General features: G+C 39.5%; 1 protein-coding gene and 1 long non-coding RNA gene across 3 annotated transcripts in view; both read right to left on the bottom strand.

Annotated features, from left to right (window-relative positions):
- The window catches only part of CSTF3 (cleavage stimulation factor subunit 3), a 56,419-nt gene that overhangs the window by 15,946 nt on the left and 22,991 nt on the right, over positions 1 to 17,482 (bottom strand). Inside the window, exons 1-2 of one of the 2 annotated variants that reach the window (XM_081012071.1) lie at positions 15,449 to 16,007; positions 160 to 192 (exon numbers count right to left, since the gene is read on the bottom strand). In XM_081012071.1, coding sequence (XP_080868197.1) covers positions 160 to 192; positions 15,449 to 15,496 — 81 coding nt within the window. In that variant the 5' untranslated portion in view covers positions 15,497 to 16,007. Of the gene's footprint in view, positions 1 to 159; positions 193 to 15,448; positions 16,008 to 17,482 lie in introns of those variants that run through there. The other variant, XM_081012070.1, reaches the window with a different exon arrangement.
- On the bottom strand, positions 199 to 9,982 carry LOC308480754. The gene is made up of 3 exons (XR_013988270.1): positions 9,713 to 9,982; positions 9,352 to 9,682; positions 199 to 7,231 (listed from the first exon to the last, which is right to left on the bottom strand). It is a non-coding gene; the product is annotated as an uncharacterized lncRNA (long non-coding RNA).

A 17,482-nucleotide genomic window follows, 5' to 3' on the forward strand; every position in this document is an offset into this window, starting at 1 on the left:
CTTTATACTTAATTTCCAAGGCAAATGCTAGCACAAATTAGCTGTTTGAAAGCTTAAGACTGACTTCTCCACATCACTTAACAAAGGAGAATAGATGATCCATGTATTTATTCTTCCTTCCAAATCTATTTAAAATATAGGCCATACTTATACACTCACCTTTTCTACTTTGTCATAGTTTTTTGCTTTTATCTGTAAAACAAACAAAACTCAAACGGTTAGGTCAATCTTGCACTAAAGAAGTAAAAGCATTCTACATTATTATTTAAGTCAGGATAGGGAACCTGCAGCTCGTGCTCTCTTAAGACTCCTTTGGGCTCCTCCCCACACAGACACTGCTCAGCCAACCCTCCTCAAGTGCTTTTGCCTGGAATGTGTCCTTCAATTACGACTAATAGTTTAGGCGTGTGTATGCATTCCTGGCTTGTGTGTGGCTGATGCGTAGCCTACTGCACAAAGTTAAGAATTTCATTTGTTGCCCCACACACTTTTGCCTCTCCCCACTGCCCCTCCGAGGACTGGCCTGCCACCTCCAGAGATTGCCTATGAGAATGTAGTCCTTGGGGTGAGGGTTCTGCACCCTGATCTAGTGTCAGTAGGTTTGGTGTTCTAGGACCTCCATTTCATCATTCACTGCAAAATATTCTTCAACTTGATGAATCCCGCACCACCACCTTTTTAAAGGATAATACTACTTTCCCTGAAACAACTGGAACTCTTCTTACGAACAAGACATAAACCATTTACCGTTACATACTAAAAACCCTTTATGTGCATTTCATTCGGTATGGAGATGGTTTTGATAACATTTATGTATGTCTAGCTATGTGTTTGATGCAATACTTCTTGCACAAGCAGCCATCAAAGCTTGTCAAAAATGAATGCTTTACCTAAAGCTTACAGGGCACCCATTTATGGCAGTAAGAACACAAGAGCCTGCTGCATCAAGCCAGTGGCCCATCAAGTCCAGCATCCTGTTCTCACGGTGGCCAACCAGATGCCAGTAGGAAGCTGGAAGGTAGGACCTGAGTTCAAGAGCACTCTGTCCTCCTGCAGTAGTTTTCAAACTTTGTTTCCAAAGAACAGAGTGATTGTTCTGAATGGTTTCCTCCATGAAGTAGGTTTTCCAATACAGATTTTCCCCAGCTGCAGAGCATAATTTCAGTGGTCATAATCACAACTGTGATTATGTCTAAAAGGCCTAGCTGGTGTTAAGTTTCCAACAGATGGGATTTTCTTAGCAGACAAATGTTCATGGAATGGATTCCCTGAAGAAACAAAATTTGAAAGCCACTATTTGGGTGCTTTGTTTTTTCTCCAGGTGGTCATATTAGTGATAAGCTTCCAAACAAGGTACATAATATATAGTGAGGGTCGCATGCACCCTGCAGTTGTGGGCTTCCATTCCACAGTACAGGTGAACAATAACACGCTGCTCTGCACTGTCCAATTTAGCCACAATTCCAATAGTGTCTCTTCGGAAGAGAGGAATCTCTCCTTATTTGCTTCCAAGCACTAGTTCCTTTTGTAAAGGAATTAAATTATAATAATTTAGAATCAGGACTCAAAAGCAGACCATGGGGACTGAAACCCAGTCTAAGAGCAACTTGGATATTACTTAGGCAAGAATGGGGTGCCCAAGTCTCCGGCATTTGTGCAATGTCACATCTGAAACAAAGGTTCTGCAATGAAGCCTGCACTCTCTGAAGCAAAGGCTACATTGTAGAAGGAACATAGCTGTAAATCAGGGGTAGTCAACCTTTTTATACCTACCGCCCACTAATGCATCTTTCTTGATGTTAAAATTTCCTTACCGCCCACCAGTGTTCGATGGAAGGATTCAGCTTGTGCTGTAGAACCCCCTACCGCCCACCTAGAATCCTGAAATGCCCACTAGTGGGTGGTAGGGACCAGGTTGACAACCCCTGTTGTAAATGAATATGAAGCACTAGGAACTTATGCAGCCTGTTGCTGATCAGCAATGAAATGTTCAAAGTCACTGTAAGTGCTTGTATTTTTTCACCCATGTCTCTGCATTCCAACTCAGTCTGCAAAGATCCCCCTGAGTTGGTAAGTTTATATTGCTTTACATATCTGATTTCTAAAGTACATCTACAGGGCTGCAATATTCAGGATCAGCAGGTGCACTGTGTCAGTTCTTCTGATCATCATAGTCCAGACATGTGGGGTGCTTTACTGACGGGTAAAGCTGGCACAAAACCAAGAGGGGCTGCAAAGCCTCTATTGAGCCTTTCCAGGCAGTAAGACTTTTTTCTCCCTTAGCACTAAATCATTATTGCATCTGAACACTTCCCTGGCAACCACAGCTGACCAGGAACTGCATGAAGGTGAGTCCATCAGTTGAAACACAGAGTGCCCCATTCGTCCGCTGAGCTCAGTATAGTAGCCAAGAGGGCTGCTAGAGGAGGGAAGCCCCTTCATCCATGCCCAGCATTGAAATACAGCTCTCTGCACCTTTTCTGCCAGCCTACCATAGGCTAGTAATTTGGGGTGGGGAGCAGGCTACCATCCACTAGAGGGTATTTACAAGGTAACACTAAACTCTTGCTGCTCCTGATCCAGCACATGAAAGAATATCCCACTTATAATGGAAGGAAATGTTTTAGCTTCACTGTGGGGTGCTGCATAGCATAACCCTGTTCACTAAATTGCTTACAAGGGTAGATGTCTAATCCAACATCAGAAGGGAAGAGTGCTTATCCTGGAGAGACAAGGAGAAGAGAAATAGCAAAAGGTTCATTAAATGGAAGGGTGTTGCTGTGGAAGGAAGGAAGAACTTCGATGATGTCTCCAGTTTGCATGTGGGATTAGAGCACAAGAATCTACCCTATACAGAATCAGAACACACATTGACTGGCATTAGTTTCCCATGTTTGTAGCAAGACGCTGAAGATGCTGGGGACTGATCCTGTGACACTTTGCATGTTCTATGTTCTAGACCCATGGTTCCCAACATGGGGCACACGCCCCACGGAGGGCAATTTGATTTTTAAGGGGGGCAATTCGAAAATGAGTTATTAACAGTGAATGGCCTTTTAGGCTTCCTCCACGTGAATAGGAGTTCGCTTTTTGAATAAGAAGAATTATATGTACCGGGGGGGGGTCAGAATTTTAGAGATGCTTATGTGGGTCATGACCAAAAAAAAGGTTGGGAACCACTGTTCTAGACGCTAGATGAATGACTCCCTGCTATAGTGATATAGCCACAGAATACTCATCCTCTGCCATTAATCTTTTAAAAACAAAACTAAGAATTAAACTTAAAAACAGTTTATAAAATGGTGCATGTAGAGCACCAGAGATTTCTATCACTCATTGGACAGGTAGGCACTGTTTTGTACCAATGACACCAGTTAACATATCTTCCACACTGTATTCTCAATTTCATTGCTAGCTAGGGGAAGAATAGGCTTTCCCCAGTAACAAGTATTTGTCCACCACACAATCACCAGCTGCACATTTCTTCCTACAAATAAGGAGCTGTAAAGGCCCAAAGCTTGCATGTCTTTCCTTGTGACATTTTCCATGCTGAATGTTTTCAACAGAGAAAGTAGAAAAGCCTTAGATTTCAATTGTCCATTTTAAATTAAATCCTTGCTCATTCTTGAGCAAGAGAGGCTGAATTAAGATGTGAAAAAAGAAAATAACTCAAGGAAGCATAAATTCTAACTCTCTTGCATCCAATTTACAGGGGCACAAAAAGATATTCACTATTTTCTTATCTCTCTCTCTCTGAAACAAGGTGGAAGACAACAGGCCATTGACATGAATGGTAATTGTGCAAGAGCATAGCAAGACACTGTTTTAAGACACACAGTGTCTCAAATTACAGAAGTCCCTTTGTGTCTAACAGGCTTTGTAAGCCTCAGTGTGATTATACAATATACCCTTATACACCCCAAAATTTTCATTTTACAACCATAGCTGAGGCCAGTACAAATGTATTTCTTATGAACATATATTACACTAATATTTAGTTGAAGCATAAATGAGGGTATGCTATTTTTACCATTGAATTCTTTTGGTCTTTATAAACATGTCAGCTTTTATGTCATTATATATGAAAACTTTTCTATTTCCACTTTCTCATATCTTGTTTCAAACAGTGGAATAAGAAATCTGTCTCATTCCACTGTTTAAAAATGCTTGTGGCACAATGACCTGGTTTGGATGATTGAGATTTCTGTCAGTATGCACAATCCTTTTACAGTGAGCCATGATTAAATCAAGAAGTCTTCAGCCACTGCTTCCCACTTCATCCAAAACAGGAAACTATGGTTACCAGCTTTCAAACAAACCAGGGTCATAAACCAATTTTTAACTTGGCTTGCTCCACTGAACACTTCCTAATTTAATCATGGCTCACTGTTGAAAAGCTTTGTGTGGGGGAGAAAAGATTTCTGCATATTACAGCCAACGTAGAACAACCAAATGTAGCATTTTTTTTTTTAGTGTTCATTTTTTAATACATCACTAGAGTTAGTGATAGACTTCAGACAGCTTATGAAAAAAGAATGAAGGATGCACCTACCAATGTCGTGATAACTAAACTGAACCATCTTATCTGTATTCTAATTATCAGATTCTGGGAACAAGAAACAGGAGCAGCACAGCTCCATCTTGCAATGGCTAGCAGTTGCCTTGTGGATTTTTGGCCCCACCCCCAAACAGTAAAACCTGTATTACAAGCTGCTTTTGAAATTCTTTTCAGCTCCTAAAAGAGTCTGCCAGGAGGCATGGGAAGCTACTGTTTGAGAAATATGAGACTAAAGTTCACTGACTAGTTAAGATACCTTATTTTAAGCCCTGAAGACAGAGGTGCTGTTTTGCTAACAAATCCCCCCCCCCCCTTATTAAAGCTATTCTGTAAAACTTAAAAGGCAGCAGGAGTTTGATTACAAACTAACCAATATCTTAGCATCAAGTCTATAGATCATTGTTAACAAAGAGAAGATGCAAGTTCCTTTTGTTCAACATTATATTGGTTCCATCTCTTTGTTACTACAGAAATGTATTTGAGGCTAGATTTGCCAGACATGGCTTCTAATATTTAGCTAAATAGGTCAGGACTTATATGGCTGTACCATCTTCTGCTTACACATTGGGGCTTTTAAAAATATATATACCTCCTTCCCGCACTAAGTCACCTCCCACCTCCCATGTTGTTCCTGAAGGAGCTGCCCAGAGCAGAATTCAACGTGGTGAAAAGTAAGAAGCACAAAAAGTAAGAAACAAGAATATATTATTTATATTTAGGAAGGTATTGTGATAGAAAGTCTGCCGTCTCAGGAAATGAAGAATTACTAAAGAGATCATTGCAAATTTGAGTGGAATGACAGTGGTTAGGGAAGAAGATGCAGAGAGAAAATCCTCCATCAGAGATTTGGATACTTTTTTTTTGCTTTTAACATGTCAGTAAAGTTATATTTGGATCCTTGAAAAGAAAATGAATTAGCAACTGTGTATCTGAAGCAACTAAAAAGCTGCTTTATGTAAAAACAGAAAGCTATAATTAAAGGTGAACTTGTGGATCTAGATGTAACCAGCTTTGCTCCCTGCTCGTAGTCTGAGTTACCTTCTTAATTATTCTTACTGCTTACTAATATTAATCCAGGCTAGGAAACAAAGTACTACAGAAAAGCCCTGATAAAATAAATATGATAAATTAAGAATGATCAACACAGCCAAAGAAAAAATTGAGAGCGGTGTCAATCCACAGAAAGAAAATTCAAATACATTTCAGGTATGATTTGCATCCAGGGATAATATTATTAATTATAAGTGCAGATATTTCCATGTGACTTGCTTGAAACGTGTTCAAAATATGCAAGGTTTTCCAGTGCAAGGCTATATGTGTATATTCAGAAACAAGTCCCATAGATCAGGATGCAAAAGATAGCAGCCCCCAGAACCAATTACAATGCATACATCTCAAGAAAAGCTGACTGAATGTTCTTGTGTTCCTCTTCTTTAGGCTCATGTTGATACTAGAATAAATTAGGATAGTATGTAAACTGTGTTGTGGCCTGAATCCATTCTTGGCACAGGCATATAAGCATCTGTTCTGGGGAAAAACCTTATTCTAAAAAAAAAAAAAAAAGTTCAGAAATTTGATTGCATTTTTTTCCAAACTAACTGCAATTCTGATAAATTATTAGACTTAGTTTTAGACACCTTTTGACAATTCAAAGATAAACTCAATCAGATTCATTGAGTCTATCAATGGAAATCAATTTCAGGCTGCATGCAGAGAGTCTATTTTGATACACAGAAAATTTGAGGGAAATATAGCATTTCTTCCAACAACAGCCTCTGAGACATAGTAAAGATGACTTATTTAGGACTACGTGCAATCTTTTTTAAAAAAAATGCAATGCAATCCAATAATGTAAATTGTGAATACAGTGAATGTGTGTATCATAAAAGTACACCTGCCACATAGCTAGGATTGCTTTGGCTTCCCATTGAGTGGCTGCTACATAAATGGGTGAATTGAGCCTCTATATTTTGTTTTCAAATATTAACGTGTTACTGAAAGTCAGGATCCATAAGACTTGGATATGCCCAGTACAATTTGCCTTCTTCCTTTGAACAGCAGACCTGCATTCTATGAAGCTTTTGAAAATCTAGTCATATTTACAGTTTGAAATCAGTTTGCCATGAAGAACAGGCCTATTAGACAAGCAAAAAAAGTGGCAGAGTAAAAATGATAAGGTGGTAAAATCAGCAATCATAAATTTTAAGACAACTGCAACAGTTTGTCAGAGGTTAACCACTGGCTGTGCTGTGCTGTTTTCTTATGTCAAAAAGTTAGGCTCTTTCTCTGCTTCATCTGTAAAAAACTTTGAAACGGAAGTTTTGGAAACTGCTTTGAGGTGTTTTAACCATCAAGTGGCATATGAATTTTATGGAATAATAAAAGGTTTAAAGTTAATCCTTGATGAAAATCTTGCTTGCAGCTTATGAAGGATGGTTGTGATGGTAGGACATTTTGCTTCATGGGCTAGGAGAGTAAGAACACAAATATACTTATGTATTACTGGTGTATCAGTTGTTCCATGCAGAAAATCAAAGCCATGTAGCCTGGCTCTCCCAGCATTCGTGCTACCTGGAGGCTCCGCACAGAGCATCATTGTAAGGAAACACACAGCACTGTTGCTAGCCTGTGAAGAGGGCCACTGTTTTACCACCTGAGGAGCTGAGCTTGAGACTTCTGGGTTGGCGCCTCTGGCAATGGCGGATTTCCTCTGATCGGGAGGAATCCGCTCCGTGGAAAACAGGGTCTGAACCGCCACGGCAAGGCGGAGACCCATTAAAAACCACAGGCGGGAGAAGCCTGTGGACGTGGGATTCGGCTGGCACCTTTTGCGCCTCCCCTACTCGCGGGGAAACCCGGTTTCGGGGATCTGGAGCGACGTGGGGTGAGCAGCGCGGTGCTTTGAATCGACTGCTTCTTTCACGGAGTGAAGCCGCATTGCTGTTGCCTGAGAGCGCTGACTTTTTCCTGTGGACAATTGGACTCTAAACAACTACCCGTGAGTAGAACGGAAAATTGGATTTCTAAACTTTTTAATTTGGCATCGAAACGGGAAGGTCTCCAACAGGAAGTCCGCCTTCCTTTCTTGTAAACAGAGTAAAGCAAAGACGTTGCAAGCTAAAGCCTGGAAAGTTTTCTGTGAAGGATTAAATCTCCATCGGTTAAAATAACTAAACCCCCCTTGGAAGCAGGAGAAGAGGGGGGAAATTTTATTTTTTAAGCCTGCAGGAGAGAGAGTGAAGAAAGATAAATCATCACCATTTCGAACCTGGGAACGGACTGTCAGTAAGATTAATGCTTCATTGACTGAGAACAAAACGATGTTGACAGATAGTTAAATAAGAGTAATACACTGTTTCAATTGTTTCCTTTTACATTTAAAAAGGAGGGAAAAAAGTAACTGAAAATTGAAACTAGCCCGGTGGCTGGATCTGTGCTTAAAAGGATGGATACAAATAGAAATTGTTTCCTTTAGAGGGAGCTTTTGGAACTGTTGCAGGAGTGGAGCTGGGGAATTTTCCAGCTGCAGAGATTAAAGAGTGTGAGAACTAGAGTTTGACCTTGGACAAGAATGTTGACAGAAGCCCTAGTGATTGCATTTTGCAAGACAAGTGCTTTATTGGAACAGCTTCATGAGAAGACGGATGTGAGGATTACTAAAATTGACAACTTGGGGGGGAAAACGGCCGAGTTGGGTCAAAAAGGGAATACTTATACAGAAATTACTCAGGAATTGACCCAGGAATCTGTTTTGATATGGCAAGCTGTGGAGAAGATGAAGGAGAAAGTTGTTGTTGAATCTCAAGTAATTCAAGTGGCGGGAGCTCTGGCCTCCCAGAGGCAATTTGATGAAAATAAGCTGTTACCTTTTATGACTGAATCTAGAGAAAGTCAGATTTGGTGGGATGAAACCCTGCTTGGATTGGAGAGGGAAAGTTGGATAGATCCTCCTATGCAGGGATGCTTTGGCCTTTGGGATTGGGATTTGGGTCAGGGGGAGAGTGGCGCTCTGAAATATCTTTTGGACTTTAGTTCTGACTATGGAGAATGGGCTGACCTGTTGAGAAGGAATAAAGACATTGCTAGGTTGGAGCTCCCCCGAGATCTACTCCTCAGTGCCAAAGGAAGGAAATTAAGACCAAGATCAGCAGAAGACAAAGCAATGTGCATGGATATATATGAAGAAGATCTGCAGAAGGGACAGGGAAGAGAGTTAAGAGCCTCGGATAGAAGGTCACCAGGTTAATGGACTATATGGTATTGATAGAAAGGGCTGACAGAATCCGAGACCAGGGAGAGGAAACGGTGGAAGAGGATTAGAATTTTAATTTAATTTTATTTAGAGAAATGTTGTAAAATTAATGAGTGTTAGAAAAATGTTGGAATGAAATTATACGGCTTTAGTAGAAATGTTATAAGGAGTTAAGTATAAATAAGTTTTAGGGTATTAATAGTAAGATAAGGTTAAAATAAATTATGATAATTATATGATAGAAAATAGTGAAAGATGGAAAGGATTTGCTGAAACAATTAATAACTAGAATACAAAAAGGGAGGTGTGAGGAGGTCGATGAAACAAGTTAATGAAAGATAAAGATATGGAAATTTTGGATATGTTTTTAATTGTTTCTGTTTTTGTTTTGATGTATTGTGTTTTTTATGCTTTGCTTTTTTATGTATATGTATTGCAATGTGTTGATTTGTACTGTTTATTTTTTCTGTTTCTTATTCTTTAATTCTTAAACTCTTAATAAATATTATTAAAAAAAAAAAAAGAAGAGCTGAGCTTGCACTTGGCCTTTTAAGAGTTTCTTTCTAGCCCTGTCAGAAAACAATGATCTGAAGGCGCATGATGCAGAAACCTCACTGAAGCCAAGTCTGTTTGCTTCTGGTCAGCTTCTTGAGGAGGAGACGATATAGGAACCCATGTATGGCGAGTTCCATGGTGGAAAAAAGGGAGGGGGCTGATGTAAATAAATTTCTAGCAGAATATTTAAGACTGATATATGATAGTCTGAATAAGCAGTTTTGTTTTCCAGTGAACAGATAAGAAGAGACAGGGCAGTATCCAAAAAGGAGGTTTTGTGTTCCACTGAACAGATGAGGAAGATGAGATAGTTCTATCTCACAAACTCCCAATTCTAATTTCCCCACTCTACTAGCACCCACGAAATCCCACAAGTCTTATTGGTCTTCCACAACTTTGCCATGGTACTGCTTTGCAATTTGAAACCCACTAGATCACTGGATGCAGTACTTCCAAAGCAATGTACTTCCAACAATGTTTAGCTAACAAAGGCAATAGACTAAATAGATTTTCTGTCCTTGTTAAGACTATCAATCCCTCAGTGCTCGTGAACCCAAAAGGATCCCATAAAGCTTTGAAGACATACTCATCCACTATGAAAGCTATTCAATCAATAGCCTAATAGCTATTGCTAGCAATAGCTAGCAATATAGGAAGTTGGCTTATTAGCCACTGAAATGGTTGTTGTTATGTGTCCTTCCCCACCACTTTCGGATTAGAATTTCGCAGAGCTTGAGCCAGAAAATGGGAGTAAGAGTACCACTGAGTCTCAATTCACACCAAAGAGCACAGAACTCTGCATAATAATTTCTGTAACACTAGCTGTGATAACAGCAACTCCTTCCCAATTGCTGTTGCATCTCCAAAGCCAGCTGAATTGTTTTTAGTGATGAATGATTTAATTGACCCAGGATGTCTTCATTCTTAGCAGTTTTCAGCTTTCTGTAATATTGATTTTCACTTGGGAGTTGCAGCTCAAGTACAAAATCAAGAACATCAGCACTCTGGTTATGACTCATTGTCTTGAAATATTTTTCAGTCTCTTCACCCATATACAGTGTAAAAAAATATGTACTTGGCTGTATGGCAACAACCATCTGAAATTTGACTAATGAATGCCACTTGAGTTTGAGACTTCATTTGACCTGGCTAGAGTGTTGGCTACAAGCCATGATTTGGCAGAGTGGTTCTTTCATTCCTCTAAGAACCAAGAAACTAAAAACTGTCAACCCACTTGCAATGGTCACTGTAGGATCCCGTTTTGTTCCTTATCTTCTTCAATGTGTGCATGACGATTATGGCCTGCTTTCAAGTGTGGGAAAGATAACCGAGAGCACATTTCACCAGTGCTCCAGTGTCTGAACTACTCTTTTTGGGCACAATCACAATTCAAGTTGATTACTGTCAAGTCTTAAATAATCTAGGACAGCATTAGACTGACTGTACTCTCAGATAATTTCAGATGTCTTTCAGTAGCTGGGAATAGGTTGCTATGAGAATCTGCACAAATTTCACAGCAAAATGTGTCCCTTTCAGGGAACAATAGAATTACTATCAAAGGAACAATGATTAGTAGACAGAGATAGGATAGTATGAAGATAAAGTTATGACAAGTTTATAAGTATTTTATGGAGAGTTAATGAAAACCAATAATTTACTCTATTGCAAGTTTTAAAAAGAAAAACCACCCAAAAATTATGCAACTAACATAGCCCACTTGTTTATGAACTTGGCAAACAACTGTTATTTTGTGTTCTCTACATTATGGTAGAATAATGGTTATAAGTTATGGTTTGGCTGTTTTGGAGAAGTCTTCTCAGAAACATTTTCATTGCCAATACTGTATTTCTGTGTGTTCTTTTAAGTTTTCCTTGTTTCTTAATGCAGCCTTCTATTCATTCTGCCAATTTAGGACACTTTTCCGTAATAAGAACATATTTTTCTTACTATAGCTTCACCTACATAGCAACTTGACTTGGATTTCCTTCCAAACTGTGCATGTTATCTCTTCAGTTTTAACGCAAACACGATTTTCTTAGCAGCATCCAAAACAAGCAAAAAACAAAACAAAAGCTTTCCTTTTTCTTTTATTGAACTTCGTCCATTTTTAAAAATGAAGTCTACAGAATTGCGATATAGTCAGATCGCTTGTCTTTCTACATGAGAACAGCATCAACTTCAATGTCTCTCTTTGGATGGAACACTTATCCTAAACGTGTCCCAACTCAAGAGCTTGACATCATGTCAATTTGGACATTTTTGAAGTTGCTGACTGTTGTTTTCTGGCATTCTCTATTTTTGCTGGAGCTGTTTTTTGGAGCCAGGCCAGTTAACTTTCTAGGTCTTCTCTTCCTTTGGCAGTGTTCAACACCACATTGTGTAGGCATAAATTTAAGAATTCTGTCACTACAAATAGAATCCAACATCATCTTACGAACTAGTCAATCGAAAAGGATGATGGAGATTAGTGTATGAATCTGTATAAATTTCACAACAGAATGTGTCCCTTTCAGGAAACAAGAGAATGATTATCTAAGGAATAATGTATCTTGGGAAAACCATTTAAGGACTTTAGTCTGATGGCAATAATCATCTCAAACAATAAGAGATAGGCTTGATGAGAGAGAGAGAGAGAGAGAGAGAGAGAGAGAGAATGCTTATCATTATGGTCTGTATCAGAAGATTTCCCACACAAGACTTTGTTTTCTAGCAATTTAGCACTCACTGTAAACAATATTATAATTTAGAGGGTCGGAGCTTCTTATAGATACTCATTTTCAAAAGCATCAAAAAAATAGTTCGCCATTTAAGGAGTTATAGGCTGGCGATAACCCAGTCAGGAATACTGGCCAAGGGAGAAAAGTGAAGGGTAAGTTTTACACACCTAGAGTTTTAAAACCTACTTTGACCCTTGTGGAAATGTAAAAATTAACCAAGATTTGTTTGTAAACTCTAAATGCAACAAAAAGCAAAATGACACCAAGAATGACATGCTATTTATTTTGAGGAAACGGTGGAATTGTGTTGTTGTATTCCAAACTATGTGAGTTCAGCACAAGTAAAATTGTTTACCGACATAAAAGCTGTTTATGCATAGGCTCTGCATGTGTAATGATGTATGCCAATTATATGCAGGTTTACAGACTGGTGGGGAAATTATTACATGTGTTTAGTCCTCTTGTGGCAATTCAGCAATAGAGGGCTGCATGCCAACCCAAGCCCGATTCAGAGGCACATATACGTAGTCTCAGTAGCCAGGGAAGGCAGGCATGCCACTTACATATTCATGCACTCAACAGGAGATAGACAAGAGCCTGCACACAGAGCAGGGGAAGGGTGGACTCAGCAGCAGACACAAACAGACATTCACTTAGCAGTGCTCTTGCTCTCAAGCAGGGTCTACCCCTACCCCAGCACTTTCCTGCCTCTTCTTGCCATTGGAGAAAGGCCCCTTCTTTGGTGTGACACCACTGTTAGATCTTCTTCCTGTTTTCTAGCCTTCTAAGATCTAACAATGGTGACAACCTTTTAAGAACAGTGCCTTCCCAGGGGGCAGAAGGGGCCCTTTAGTAAAAAGATAGAGGTGTCACCTTCCTTTCCCCTTCTCTGCAATGGGGGGGGGGGGGAGAGAACAGCACCACCCATTTACATTTTTTTAACTGCAGCCAGGTTATTGATGACCTTTCTGGGCTACCCAAAATTACTTGGGATGTGTGGATGAGCCATGTGTTAGCCATGGCATGGAAGATCAGAAATGTCTTCTAAATGAGAAGCTTGGAACCCATCTGTCAACACTGGTCAAAGTGTTGTCAACACAGAGAGACAATAATTTGAGCAAACATTTAAAAGTCACACTGAACATTTGTTCTTTTATATTAGTTATGTTTCTCTTACGAAATGGGCAAAAGGATGAGGTTACTACCTACCTGTAGTGGTTAACAATGCACCTCACATAGGTAAAACACATTTTTAGAGGGTATGTTAAGAATATGGTAGAACCCATGGTAGAAATCAACCTATCAGGCACCAGGCAGGTAGTGTGATGATTAGATATATGCTTATTTGTGAAGTGCTATAGCTACAAGCAGTTCAAGGTGAACAGATATTCAGTAGAAATTTGTCTTTGGAGCACAGGAGCAAAAGACACAAACATGCTCTATACCTTTCACAAAGAGATCAAAGAAGATTCAAAACGCTTTTGAGAGAAGGACCAAAAGCAGATAGAGAAGTGAGACGTTGGGAGTCAGGGAGAGAACAAGTTCGGTAGAAACGTAAGTCTATTGTGGCTCTCAGTGTGTGTATTTAGAGCTTGCTATTGGTATAGAATACCTCTCTCCCAGGTGAAGACATACCCTAGAATTTAGAGGTACACGAAGGGGGTATTCAATCAGGAAAATCTTAGGAATACAAGTGGATATTAAACCAAAGGAAACAGAAGCTTCAACATGCTTGGAAATTAAGCAGCTTTAAGCACAGCAATGAAGCTTGGTAAACAGCTTCACATATACAGCCTATTTTATTACTGGGCCAGAAGATGTAATGATCAATTTACACTTTAGGGGTCTGTATCACATTTCCCCCATACACCCTCCCCAATCCTTTCCCCTTTTGGATGCCTTCTGTATACCGAAAATGATCCTTTCTCCATTTGAAAGCAGCAATAGCAAACTATGTTTCTACCTTTTCCAAAAAAAGTCATGCGACATCGGGACTAAACCCCACCCAACTTTCATTTGTATATTAAGGATTCTGGATTTTTATCAGAAATTCACTGCTCCCACTCCCCAGTCTTCTATCAAACTTTTATACCTGGAGAGTCTCCACCCCCATCGTTCAGCTCAGATACCAAGGTCCAGTTCCGAGGGCCTTCTAGCAGCTCCCTCACTGTGAGAAGTTACAGGGAACCAGGAAGAGGGCCTTCTTGGTAGTTGCGTCCACTCCATAGAGCATCATCCCATCAGATGTCAAACTGATAAACAATTACACAACTTTCTGAAGACATCTGAAGGCAGCCATGTAACAGGAATTGTTAATGTTTGATGTCTCACTGTTTTTATATTATGTTGGAAGCCACCCAGTCTGGAGCACTCCAGTCTGATGGGTGGAGTGTAATTATCATTATCATTATCATCATCATCATCCTCCTCCTCCTCCTCAAGCTGCTATGGGTGTAGGGCTTTTACAGAACTATGAAATGTATTATTTTTGGAAACCACTCTGAGCTTTTACTATAGCCAAATAAAAACAATGGATATAAATGCTTGCTGCTCACCACTTTGTATTGGCCTTGAAGAAGTGCTTTTCCTCCTGTACCTTGTCCCTGCAATCCCCTTCCCTTGTGTCTTCTTAGTTTCTAAGTCCTATAGCAAGACCCCCCCCCCAATTTGAGGAATAATTACTTAATACTATAAAAACAAAATGGGTTAAAAAGCTATTTTGTGTTTGCACTTAAAAAGTTATGCTGTTGAAATTTCATTGACTTCTAAAAACCTTCTCTTTTAAAAATCACATTTCTGCTTTTGCACAAATAAATATTTGCCTCTTATCGCCTTGGCTATTCAGAAAAGCAATACAGAAGGGGTAGGCAACCTAAGGCCCAGGGGCTGGATGAGGCCCAATCACCTTCTCACTCCGGCCTGCAGATGGTCCGGGAATCAGCGTGTTTTTACATGAGGAGAATGTGTCCTTTTATTTAAAATGCATCTCTGGGTTATATGTGGGGTCTGCCTGGTGTTTTTACACGAGTAGAATATGTGCTTTTATTTAAAATGCATCTCTGGGTTATTTATGGGGCATAGGAATTCGTTCATTTATTTTTTCAAAATATAGTCCGGCAACGGCTGAAAAAGGTTGCTGACCCTTGCAATAAGAGTTTGGCCAGACTAACAAACCATGCAACTAATTCTCTGTAGCTAATGTGCTTTGTGCATATGCTTTCTGAAAACAGCAGCCTGCATGCTCCATGGTGCATGAGTTTTAAGTACCAAGGGGCCTTCCCAAAGCAATTTGTAATTTACCACTTGGGGGAGTGGGAGTACTGTTAAAAAAAAAATCCACCAGTGTGTGCAAACCCTTGCACTCACCTGTAAGCAGTTCTTTGGGTCCTGCTCCTTCCCTGAAATATTACACATATGCACAGGTGGTTATGTCCCACTGATTTTCAGTTGGACATACAATATAGAACTTTGCAAAATTGCAGTCCCCATTTCCTGCAAGTGTTCTAAATGTAATGTCCTTTTATCAATGTGGCTGGGATTCAACTAACTAGTCCCATCAGCAAAATTCTGTGCAAAGATTTCCACCAGCACAACGGGCTTTTTTCTCTTTCTCCTCTTCCTGTGTGCCCTAAAATTTGCAGGGGAGGAGGGGAAGAATTGGGCGAATCTCCAGAACAGCATACAGGGGGAAAGGGGGAGGGTGGGTGTTCCATCTGGCAAGCTGAAAATCTTGGGCTGACAGAATTGCCATAGCACTATGCTGAATTTCTCTCCCCATTTCAAAGTACAGCTGTACTCCTGAACTAAAGCAACTTCACATTTGGGCATTATGCAAAAAAAGTTAAACCACCTGGCTTCTGAAAATACTGCTATTATTTTGATGGCTAGATCCCTTTCCGAGCTAGCCTTCCCTTCTCCCATATCTGGCCTTCCCAAATCATTTTCCTTCTCTTCTGGGTACATGCTCCGCACAAATTCCAAGTTTCTTGTTCTTATATTTAACTTTATCCACCCTTCTGAACTAGGCTACACCTGTTGTGGATTCTTCCTCATGCACATTACTTTTCTGCTGTAGTTTTCATCAAATATCAGATCTCTCCCCTGCCATTACAATTCCTGTGCCTTATGCTATACCACTGTCCCAAGTCTGTAAAATCTCCTCTTTATAACTCTGTTGCCCTCTCTTCTGTCCACACTTCTTACTGCAACCTGCTTCAAGTTCAAAACATTAAGAGAGGAGAGAAAAACAACAACTTTCCTCCCCCCATGTGAATGCAGTGTAAAAGATGAATTTGCTGCTTATGCCATTTTATTATTACTTTATTAATAATTATTACTGTTCTTCTTATTATTTTGCTTTTATTCTTGATTTGTTTTTACAGTCTTGTAAACCACCCAGGTAAAATTTACTGAAGTTAAGTTTATAGAGTAACAAATACATATCCCATTTTCACTCCATTAAGCAGATTTTGTATTGTTTCAAAAGCCTGCTAATCTAGTTTTACCAGCTGTGATAATAGGGCTGAAGAAATGTGGGCCGAGCATGTACTAAAGGAGGAAAAGACGACTGCAGAGGAACTGAATGAATTATTTGCATCTACTTTCGCTACAGAACATGTTAGGCAGATAGCTGTTTGTCTAAAGAACTGAGGAACCTGATGGCAAGAAATGAAGTTCTATGCCCTATTTAAAAAAAACAAAAAATTATCAACCCAAGAATTCTTAAAAGAATCCAAATGTGGAATTGCTGACCATCTAACAAAAATAAATTGCTGCCAAGATTGAGCAGTTTCTAGTCCTCAAATACGGAGACCAATTATTAGCAATACTAACAATAAAAATCTTTTTTAAAAAAAGAAAAAGCAAGGACAAGGAAGAATTATAGGCTACTTAGCTTAATGTTGGTCACTCTGGGGCAAACTGATGGAAAGCATTAAAATGACCAAATGTACAGAACAGGGGTAGGGGAAACCTCCAAGCTCATGGGCCAATCTTGGTCCACCCTTGAATGCTCTTCTAAAAGTCTGTGGACAATGTGGAGTCAAGAATCCCAGATGCTTTTAATATTTGATAGATTTACTGCAGATTAACCAGAGATTTTAAAGGCAACACACAAACCTTCCTCAGGGAATTTTGTTAATATTATCATTGAATGGATGGGGAGACTGATAAACATTATGGATTAAATAAAGACAACTGACATGGTAACATTTTTTTTCATGTTAGAGAAAATGTTGTAAATTCAAATATACAAGCAGAAATTGATGGGAAGGCGACTAGAAAAAGAAAGAAACCTGACTGGCTCAGAGCTTTAAAAAACTGGAAGAGTTGAAATTCCAAAGGAAATCAGGAAAAAGATTTAGCAGGCACTTTTTTCTACAAGAAGTGAGACAAGAGATA

This window comes from Podarcis pityusensis, assembly GCF_964106645.2.
Source record: "Podarcis pityusensis genome assembly, chromosome: 1".
Lineage (NCBI taxonomy): Eukaryota > Metazoa > Chordata > Lepidosauria > Squamata > Lacertidae > Podarcis > Podarcis pityusensis.